Source organism: Xenopus laevis, chromosome 6S (genome assembly GCF_017654675.1).
Source record: "Xenopus laevis strain J_2021 chromosome 6S, Xenopus_laevis_v10.1, whole genome shotgun sequence".
NCBI classification, from domain to species: domain Eukaryota; kingdom Metazoa; phylum Chordata; class Amphibia; order Anura; family Pipidae; genus Xenopus; species Xenopus laevis.
The window spans coordinates 52823949-52834895 of NC_054382.1; the positions used below are offsets into that span (position 1 = coordinate 52823949).

At 38.6% G+C, this 10947-nt stretch overlaps 1 protein-coding gene across 1 annotated transcript; it reads right to left on the reverse strand.

The window, feature by feature from the left end:
- Positions 1 to 737: 737 nt before the first annotated feature.
- LOC108695212 (C-C chemokine receptor type 5) lies at positions 738 to 2091 on the reverse strand. The gene has a single exon (XM_018223586.2). The coding sequence runs from the start codon at positions 2075 to 2077 to the stop codon at positions 1013 to 1015; it is 1065 nt and encodes a 354-aa protein (XP_018079075.1). The 5' UTR covers positions 2078 to 2091; the 3' UTR covers positions 738 to 1012.
- Positions 2092 to 10947: the final 8856 nt, after the last annotated feature.

Below are 10947 nucleotides of genomic sequence, written 5' to 3' on the forward strand. Positions count from 1 at the left end.
GGCAGAGACTATGGGGCAAATTTACTAAAGGGCAAAGTGACTAACGCTGGCGAAAACTCACCAGCGTGATGTAATTTCGGTACTTCGCTGATTTTCTAACGGGCGCAGGTGCAACTTCACTAAGCTTGCCGAATTAACGATATTGCAACTTCGTCAGCGTTCAGCGTCCTGGACGCAACTTTGCATGTTAGTAAATTAGCGTTGTCTGAGCGAATTTTCGTCTGGCGAAGTGTTACGCTGCCTGCGAAGCCGTCGCTGAAGAATTTTCACTGCTTAGTAAATTTGCCCCATATATAGATTGTGGAAGGAGATTGTTCAGGGCTTAGCACGTTACACAGTATTAGTTACTCCATGGGGCATTAAAGGCAAACTATACCCCTAAAATGAATACAGACAACAGATAATATATGGTATTAAGTGGCATATTAAATACTCTTACCAAAATGGTATATATTTAAGTAAATATACAATATATTTACAACTTTCCCCTTGAGCCACCATTTTGTGGTGGTCTGTGTGCTCCCTCAGAGATCACCTGACCAGAAATACTTCAGCTCTAACTGTAACAAGAAGAAGTGTGGAAGCAAAAGACAGAACTTTGTCCATTAATTGGCTCATATGACCTAAAATGTATGTGTGCCTTGGATTGTTTGTTCACACCATGAATCGTAGGATCCCAGGGTATGGCCCTTATTTCTTAAAATGGCAATTTCTATTTAGGTTTACCCAATGGCACATGCTACTAAAAAAGTATATTATTATGAAAATGGTTTTGATGAACCAGGGTTTTACATATGAGCTGTTTTATGCTGTTTTATGTTTTATCCCCATTATATAAGGATTTGGTTATTTCACCTACTGTGAGCATTTTCCTGATACAGTTGGTACGAAATTGGTATTTTATTGCGCTTATTGTACCTATTTATTTCCCTTATTGCACTTATTAACACAAATGCATATGAAGTGGTAATGCATTCCTTAGTTAAGCCAAACAATCTCAGATAGTGAAACTTTACAGAATTGCAGAGATATCTTGCTCCCTAGTAGATGGAGTATACAAAGAACTATGGCGTTCATGCATAGACATATTAGTGCTTAAGGGGCCAGTGCAAAAAGACCAGCCTGGAAATATTTTTTTTCGAAAAATGAAGAGGTATTTTCTAAACTTCTCTCCAACAAAAGCATAAATAATAGGATTCAAGCAACAGTGAATATGAGAAATGGCCTCTGTCCATTGCACTGCTTCATCTAATCTTTTGTTAGTATTGCAGGCATCTTTGCGGTCTGGATCTTGAAAGGAGTGCATAATATAAATAATGTTGTAGGGCATCCAAAAGATACAAAACACAGCCATTATAATGAAAATAAGTTTTACAGCTTTATGCTTTTTTTTCTCACTCTTACACTGAAGAAGAGTATATATTATTCTTAAATAGCAAAATATCATAACCACTAGAGGAATGAAAAGTCCAAGTATAGACATCATCAATGTTAATATAAGTTTCCATGGCCCTTCTGGATAATAGGGACTGCATGTCCAGACATCGTCCTGTTTTTTTGCTTCATGAAATATAAATGCAGGGAGAGAAAATAAAGTAACTATTCCCCAGAGGATGAAACACGTACATATACTAAATTTTACAGTCCGAACTTTCAGAGAAAAAATAGCGTGCACAATTGCCAAATATCGATCAAGTGTAAGAAGTATAATACAAAAACTTGCTCCATAAAATCCAGTTTGATATAGCCCAGAGTAAATTTTACACAGTGCATCTCCAAATGGCCAGTCTTTTGCAATGTAATAGGCCCAAAATGGTAATGTGAAGACAAAAAGTACATCTGAAATTGCCAGGTTCAGTAAGTAGATATCTGTCATGTTTCTGAGCTTTTTGTATTGAATCAATATTATTATGACAAGAGCATTACCAATGATGCCAAGTAAAAACACAAAAATATAAAGTGGTACAAGGAATTTAGTTGCTTTCTGCTTCAAATCAGTTTTATCACAGAGCCCGTAATCTGAGTTGTAGTAATCTGCAGTTGTGAGTTCCAAAGCATCTGCAAGTGTATGGTTCATCTTCAGCTGTAAGAAACAATTTTTAATAAAAAGTAACATCAATAATCTATACAACTACTGTACCTACTCTTAGTCATACAGAGACACAATAATATAGTAACTCATTTTAGAAAAATCATCAAGTTTCCTTAAATAGTTCCTGCTAGTGGGTTATAAAGTTTATATTTATATATCATTATCATTATTATTATTATTAGTGGTGCTTGCGAAGCAAAGCATCACTACTGTTATCTTGTTAGTGGTGCTTGCGAAGCAAAGCATCACTACTGTTATCTTGCAAACTTATTTTTATTAGTGGTGCTTGCGAAGCAAAGCATCACTACTGTTATCTTGCAAACTTATTTTTATTAGTGGTGCTTGCGAAGCAAAGCATCACTACTGTTATCTTGTTAGTGGTGCTTGCGAAGCAAAGCATCACTACTGTTATCTTGCAAACTTATTTTTTTAGTGGTGCTTGCGAAGCAAAGCATCACTACTGTTATCTTGCAAACTTATTTTTATTCTTCTTCCGTATGAAAGTTTGGCGCGTAACTAGTCCCGCACCGTTTGTCCTAGACCCATGAATGAGGTGTCAAATCGTGCGGCTTAATCGGGAATGGGGTGGTATGACTTTTCTAAGGGGTGGGTGGTTAATTGCCCCTTGCGGGGGCAATTAACCACCCCGAAAAGTCCCATAGATTAACATTGAGGCCAACTTTTGACGGATTCTAGCGCAGAGAGGGAATCTTGTAGAAACGTTAAATTTACCACATTTGAAGAGGTTTGCGACCTGTGTCAGATGATACCCCACACGAGGGTATAAGTTTTACCCCCGGGGCAGGAGAGGTCCCCAAATTTGCCCCATTGACTTATAATGGGGAATTTATCGAATAATTAGTTTGTCGCAGACCCATGAATGAGGTGTCAAACCGTTCAGCTTATTCGGGAATGGGGTGTTGTGACTTTTCTGTCCTATTTTGGGGACCCAAAAAAGTGAGCGGAGCCGCAAACAATCAGATTTTCCCTATTGACTTCAATGAGAAAATGTAAACAGCTGTAATTCTCACAGTAATAAAGCCAGAGCTCCCAAACTTGACACCGTGGGTCACTGGGTGACTGCGGCCAAAATTTACAAAAAGTGGGCGGAGTCTACAACAGCCAATCAAATTTCAGCCATTCAATTAAATAGGAAAATTTTAAACTGCTGCCGCTCTTAGACGGTTAATGGCAGCCTCCTCAAAGTTGGCACAGTTGGTCACTGGGGGACTGGGATTAAAATTAAGAAAAGTGGGTGGAGCCAAAACCAACCAATCAGATTTCTTTGATTGGTTTTAATGGGAAAAATTAAGAAGGCTGCCATTCTCTCAGTATTGATGTCAGGGACCTTGAATATCACAAATGTGGTCGCTGGGGGTTTCCACTTCAAGTTTAGAAAAAGTGGGCGGAGCCACCAACAACCAATCAAATTTCATTCATTGATTTTCAATAGAAAAAAATAGAAATGCTGCCATTTTTACACATTAAATGACAGCATTCCCAAACTTTGGTATGTTAGTCACTGAGTGACTGTGGTTCACAATTAGGAAAAAAAGGGGCGGGGCAACAACAGCCAATCAGATTTCAGCCTTTGACCTTAATGAAAAATGATAAACTGCTGCTATTATCACGGTTTAAATGCTAGGTGTACCAAACTTGGCTCAATTACTCACTGGGTGACTGCGGTCAAAATTTAGGAAAAGTGGGTGGAGCCATAAACAGCCAATCCGTTTTCACCTATTGACTTCAATGTAAAATTTTTGATTACCGCCGTTCTCACAGTTTTAAAACCGGAGGCCCCAAACTTGGCACTGACCATGACTAGGTAACTGGGGTTAAAATTCAGAAAAATGGGCGGAGCTTAAGACAGCCAATCAAATTTTACCTAACGCTATTCAATGGGAATATTTAAATTCCTGTCATTCTTACACTGTTAATGTAAGAGTGCTCAAACTTGGTCCATTTGGTGACTGGGTTGCAAATTTTTAAAAGTGGGCGGAGCCAAAAATAGCCAGTTTGTTTGGATTGATTTCAATGGTAAAATTTGGTTGGCTTTAAATTTCACCGGTTTAATCCGGATTCTACCGACTTTGTGTACTCTCTAGGCACCAGGGGCGACTGGGCAAGACACCCAACATATATGGGGGGCCTGAGTTTTGCCACGGCAAGCACCACTCACATTTTCTTCAGGAAATGTACCTCTCTAGTTATTATTATATAGTTTATAAAGGAAAGCAAAAAAACACCTTGCCTTAGAGGGGGAAATGCTCCATAAATCATCATAAATCATGATAGATGTAATATAATCATAATTATAATACATAATATGTATAATAGATAACTAATATACGGTAATACAAGTTATAATACAAATATAATAGTAATCAAATTAGCCTCTGAACAAATGTTGTACTGGATGTCTTACAGGTATGGGATACATTTCCAGAATCCCATTGTCCAGAAAGCTTTAGCTTCCAAAATTACAGGAAGGCCATCTTCCATAGACTCCATTTTAATAAAAAATTTATAAAAAATCTAAATTATTTAATATGCCACTTAATACCATATATTATATTTCAATATTACATTGTATTTGTTTCTAAGATATAATTATTCCTTATTGGAGGCAAAACAATGCTATTGGGTTTATTTAACGTTTACTTTTTTTAATAGACTTAAGGTATGGAGATCCAAATTACAGAAAGACACTTTATCCAGAAAGCCAAAGGTTACAAGCATTCTGCATAACAGGTCCCATACCTGTTCTATCAATTACCTAGCTTTCATTATCTTTTTGCTTAAATGGGATGCAAAGCCAAAATATACAATCATGGTTTCAATATTTATTCATTGAAAAATTTGTAGCATTTTTATAAAAAGTAACATTTTTGCCTGTGACCCCCCTTCTCTCCATTTGCTCTGATGCTCTGGACAAGAGGAAGAATGTAGGGTTGTTTCTGACCATCATCACATGAAACAACCTGCTGTCCAGAACCGGAGCAGCTTTCAGCCAGAAAGAATTAGAAAGAATTGCAAGAAAACAAATGGGGAATTGCAAGTAAAAGGTTACATTTTTTATATTAGTGAATGACTATTTAATATAGCTTCTTTTTCAGTGGAAAAACTGAAACAGGGCTTTTATGTTTGACTTTACATCCCCTTTGAAATGCTTCAAATATTTCCTAAAACTTTCTGTTGGCCCAGCTATCTAATACTCTCCTTCATTGTTCTTAAGAGTAGGGAAAAAACTGTACTTGAAGATGAAACCTTCTTTATTTTAATCTTTAGTGCTGCCCTTGTGTTCTCTGAAAATATTTATGAAGAATACATTTCTTCACCAGTAAACTGCAGCCACTGCAGCCTATCAACAAAACAATTGAAAGAACCAAATAACAGCTCCATGACATAAGATGTCAGCTCTCTGGTATATGAGAATAACACTCAATAGTAAATCCAAGTCCCACTGCGACTCTTCCAGTTATATTGAGCAGGAGAAACAATAGGTTATCTGAAAGCAGAACCATTGTGAAGTGCTGGCTTTCTCTGAAAGCACAGGATTAGGCATAATGACCAGAGATGGCTGCCTACACACCAATATTACAGCTAAAAATAAAAACTACACCATACAAATCATGACAGAATCCCTTTAAAAATGCATGTTCCACAACAAAGACAAGGGGAAAGAAAGACTTATTTGGAGTTAGCAAAAAAGTCCTATCAGGATTTTTTTTATCTCACTGATATTATTTAATTATTTAGATTGGCTAATGGTCAACATTACTGGCTTGCAGCACTGGAGTCCTGGCTTTTGATTCCAACCAGGGCATTTTCACCCTGTGAACATCCTCCAGGATATTCTTAGATTCCTTCAGAATCTAATAAAACACACACAGGTATTTAATGGGTTCCTAATAAAACTAACCATAGTGTGTGCAAGAGCACATCCCTTAGTATTTTATTCAGGCAGCACCTCTGTCCGGGGGGGGGGGGAATGGCTGTGCTTTCCACTGTTGGAACTTCCCCTTCCTTAAAGGGGTTGTTCACTTTTAGTATGACCTAGAGAGTATTATTCTGAGACAACCTGCAATTGGTTTTAATTTTTTATTATTTGAAGTTTTTTAGTTAAATTTTTGTTCAGCAGCTCTCCAGTTTGCACTTTCCGGCAATCTGGTTGATAGGGCCCAAATTGCCCTAGCAACTATGCATTGATTTGAATGCAAGATGGGGATATGAATAGGAGAGGCCTGAACAGAAAGATGAGTAATAAAAAGTAACAATAACTATAACATTTGCAGCTGTACTGAACATTTGTTTTTTTAGATGGGATGAGACCCCTATTTGAAAGCTGGAAAGAGTCAGAAGAAGAAGGCAAATGATTAAAAAAAACTATAAAAAAATAAATGAAGACCAATTGAAAAGTTGCTTAGGATTGGTCATTCTATAACATATTAAAAGTTAACTTTAAGATGAACCACCCCTTTAAGGACTCTGCTGCTTGGTATCTTGCTTGAGAGAAACTGTGATGAATGGACTTACCGATATAATGGTCACAATGCTTTCCAGTTCAGGAAATTAATGATATTAGAAGAGTATCTAGATAGAGAAAAACATATCAGAATACAGTACAACACACATTGAAAGTGCTAGGAAAAATTTTAGGTGCATCATTCTGACTAAGAGAATTCAGACACATTTTTAAAGGTGTATATATACAAGGTACCATGCAGGGATTAACAGTTGTACCAGTGTTGGAATAGGGCCTCCAGACCACATCCCAATACCATAGAATTAACCCTGTATTTATTTTCTATCTATTTTCTTCCTTTGGCGTGGCCATTTTCAAAACCATGCGTCACATCCTCCCTGCGCTTCGTCTCAATTGCGCATGCGCCTCTTCCGTAACATGTGACGTAGCCAACAAGTGCACACACATTTTTGCACAGTTATTATTGCTGTCACATCTGACAAAAGTGCACGTACTTTTAATACGCTTTAAAGGAAAACTATACCCCCCAAACAATGTAGGTCTCTATTGAAAGATACTGAGTAAAACAGCTCATGTGTAAAACCCTGCTTCATGTAAATGAACCATTATCATAATAATATACTTTTTTAGTAGTATGTGCCATTGGGTAATCATAAATAGAAAATTGCCATTTTAAAAAATAAGGGCCGCCCCCTGAGATCGTAAGATTCACTGAGTACACATACAAACCACATGTAAGGTCACATGAGCCAATTAACAGACATAGTTCTGCCTTTTGCTTCAACACTTCTTCCTGTTACAGTTAGTGTTGTAGTATTTCTGGTCAGGTGATCTCTGAGGCAGCACAGATAGAGTCACGAAATGGTGGTTCAAGGCAAGAGATGTAAAAGGGCAATATTTATGTAAATATATATTCCAGTTTGGTAAGATTCTTTAATATGTCATTCAATTTGATATAAACTATCTGTTGCTTAAGTATTCATTTTGGGGGTATAGTTTTCCTTTAAGTGCCATTGTCATTTTGGGTTGCTATGTGTTATAGCTTTTTTTTTCACATCACATTACATTACAGACCTCAGTCAGGCAGTCCGAAATGCTGGGTATATTAAATTGCCCTCTGCTCATCCGCTCGCTGCAAATTGTAAATTAGAACCCCAGCGAGCAGGGGAGCTTCAAAGCTTCCCTTTGTAGGCAACGGGGAACATAAATACAATTGGTGGGGGAGTAGATGCAGACGGGGACAGAGAGGTCAGGGATGACGAATGGGTAGATCACGTGACCAGAACGTCATCTCTTCTCGGGGAAGACAGGAGATGCGCAGGGCTCCTCTTAGCCGAATTGCGCATGCGTGTGCCCCAAAGGATTTCTAGACTGCAGCATGGCCATCCGTTTTTGTGCAGCTTGCCACTTATTTGAAAATGGATTACAGCGCAAGAATGAATTAAATACAGAATGAGGAAATGCCTGCTGGTAAGTATATATACATTTTATGGCCAATAATTGAAGCTTTATTTTATTTTTGACTTTCCTTCTCCTTTAATTATGCAGAGGATTATCTGTGGACTAGTAATTTATTTTAATAGCCACTCCCCCCTCAAACAGTGACTTGCAGAAACAGTAAGTGGTACAGGAAGCTGAAAAGTAAAAGTGCATGCTATATTTGTTTATATACATAGATATCTCTTAACAAAAACAAAAGTATGTTTGCCAAAATAACTATTCACTGATTCCATGCTTGAAAGGGCAGTGTATTGCCCTTAAAGGAAAACTATATCCCCAAAATGAATACTTGAGCAACAGATAGTTCATATTAAAGAATCTTATCAAACTGGAATATATATATTTAAGTAAATATTGTCTTTTTACATCTCTTGCCTTGAACCACCAATTTGTGATGTCTGTGTGCTGCCTCATAGATCACCTGACCAGAAAAATTACAACTCTAAAGGTGGCCATACACGGACCGATAAAAGCTGCCGTGTATGGGGCCCCCCGACGGGCTTCCCTGATCGAGATCTGGCCGAAAGTCGGGCAGATCTCGATCGGATGGGACAAAAAATCCCGTCGGATCGTGGCCGCATCTGTTCGTTGATGCGGTCCCGTGATCCGACCGCCCGTTCCCATTCGTTAAGATACGATCATTGGGCCCTAGGGCCCACGATCGGATCAGCCCGATATTGCCCACCTCAAGGTGGGCATATCGGAGAGAGATCCGCTCGTTTGGCGACATCGCCAAACATGCGGATCTCTCCGTGTAAGGCCACCTTAAGGGGGCAGATTTACTAAGCTCGAATGAAAAAAAATTTGAATTTCGAAGTATTTTTTTGGGTACTTCGACCATCGAATGTGTCAAATTCGATCGGATTCGATCAAATCGAATGATTCGAACGATTCAAAGTAAAAATCGTTCGACCATTCGATAGTTGAAGTACTGTCTATATATTGATGTATGGAACTAGAAAGTTAAATCTACACTTAATTCCCCACAAGTTGGAACCAAATAGAAACTAATTAGAGACCAACACTGTGATACAAAGTATGGTGAGGTGATTTAATTACCACCTTACCTACAATGTAACAAGCCAACCAGTTCAGGGACGTTTGTATACATGTAACAAAAAAGTAACCTTTAATATAAGTGCCTTTTAAAAGCCAGAATAGCGCAGCCACACTCACGGCATATTATAGCCATAGCCGTGCTGGACCATGTCCTTAAAACAACATAAAACTAAAAGCATAGCGTAGGATGGCTAGGTGGTGGATTCCTATAAGTCGTTATAAATAAACTCTGATTGGAGCGTTCTTAGAGTATCTGAATACAGTATCCAGGCGTAATGCCCCCAGTCCCCTCCCTTCCAACCTTCCCTGTTTTCAAATTCTGCCTATCTACGTAGGGAAGAGTGGGAGCTATCCACACCACCTTCCACCTACACCGCCCAACGTGTTTCGCTGCTTGGTATCTTTGTCAGGGGCATAAAAAGGCACTTATATTAACCCTTTAAGTGCCACAGAACGTAGAATCTACGTTCTGAGGCAAAGTAACTTGAAATGCCACAGAACGTAGATTCTACGTTCTGCAGCATTTCCCCCAGCGCAGTAAGCGATGCGCACAAAAAGCCAGTGCATCGCTTCTAAGAGGCTCAGATCCCCTTAGGCAACGAGCAGAGGCGGTCCACTTACCGGATCCCTCCGTCGATCGTCGCAGGCAGCCAATGGGAGCAGTGGAGACCACGAGGAGCACACTGATGACGTCTCCACTGCTCCCCCTATAAATAACTCCCCCCAACTGACACACCTTCCCTCCTGCTGCGCACTTTTGGTTGCTGGAGTACCCCCTGCTGCCTGTCTGAGCTTTGATCGCTGGATTGGTCGCCTGGATTGCCTGGATTCAACATTGTGAGCTGAACTGCACCTCTCTACACCCTTTATTTTACATATTCTCTCTCTAAAAAAAAAAAATCTTTTTTTTTTCTTTTTTTTTCTTCTGTCTTTGGCCTTAGCACACTTACAGGCAACTTTGCCAAGCTCACACTCATACTCCCACACTCACACACTCACACACACACACTCACACACACACACTCACACTTACACACTTACTTTCTTACTTTTTATCTCTACTTATTTTTTACTTTGCTTTCTTTAGTCATTTGTCTTTATTTGTTGCTCAAACTTTATTTCTGCTCTGATTTGATTGCATTTTACTGTTTTTTGGCCATTTTCATCATTGGTTTGTGATTTTATTGCACTTTTATTGCACTATTACTTTTTTTGTTCTCATCCGTTTCTGTTTGCAGTGATGCTGGTGGATCTAGATTTCTGACCACCGATTTCACTCCAATAACTTCATTTTATTGCTTTTAGTGATTTTATTACGTTTATTCTTTATATTTTTCTTTACTGCTGGTTTAGTTTTCTAGAAAAGTTTCCCCTACCCAAATAACTGTTCATTGTATTGCTTTTGGTGGTTTTATTACGTTTACCCTTTGCATTGTTCTTTGCTGCTAGTTTAGTTCCCCAAAAAACTTTCCATTTGCAGTGACGCTGGTGGATCTATAGTTCTGACCACCAATTTCACTCCAATAACAGTTTTTTTTATTGCTTTAGCTGTTTTTACTGCTTGCTTAGTTCCCCCGAAAAAGTTCCCTTTGTAGGACACTAGTGAATCTAGGACCCTTGACCGCTGATTTTAGTGTATTCGCTGTTCTTTTATTGCTTTGAGTAGTGTTGCATTTTAGTGATTTTTTCAGGAGTTTTCTTTGCACTGTTTATTGCACACTTTATTGCTTGTTTAGTGCCCCAAAAGAAAGTTCCCTTTGCTGTGACACCATTTAGTGGTCTTATTCTGTTTTCTGATTTTAGGTGATTG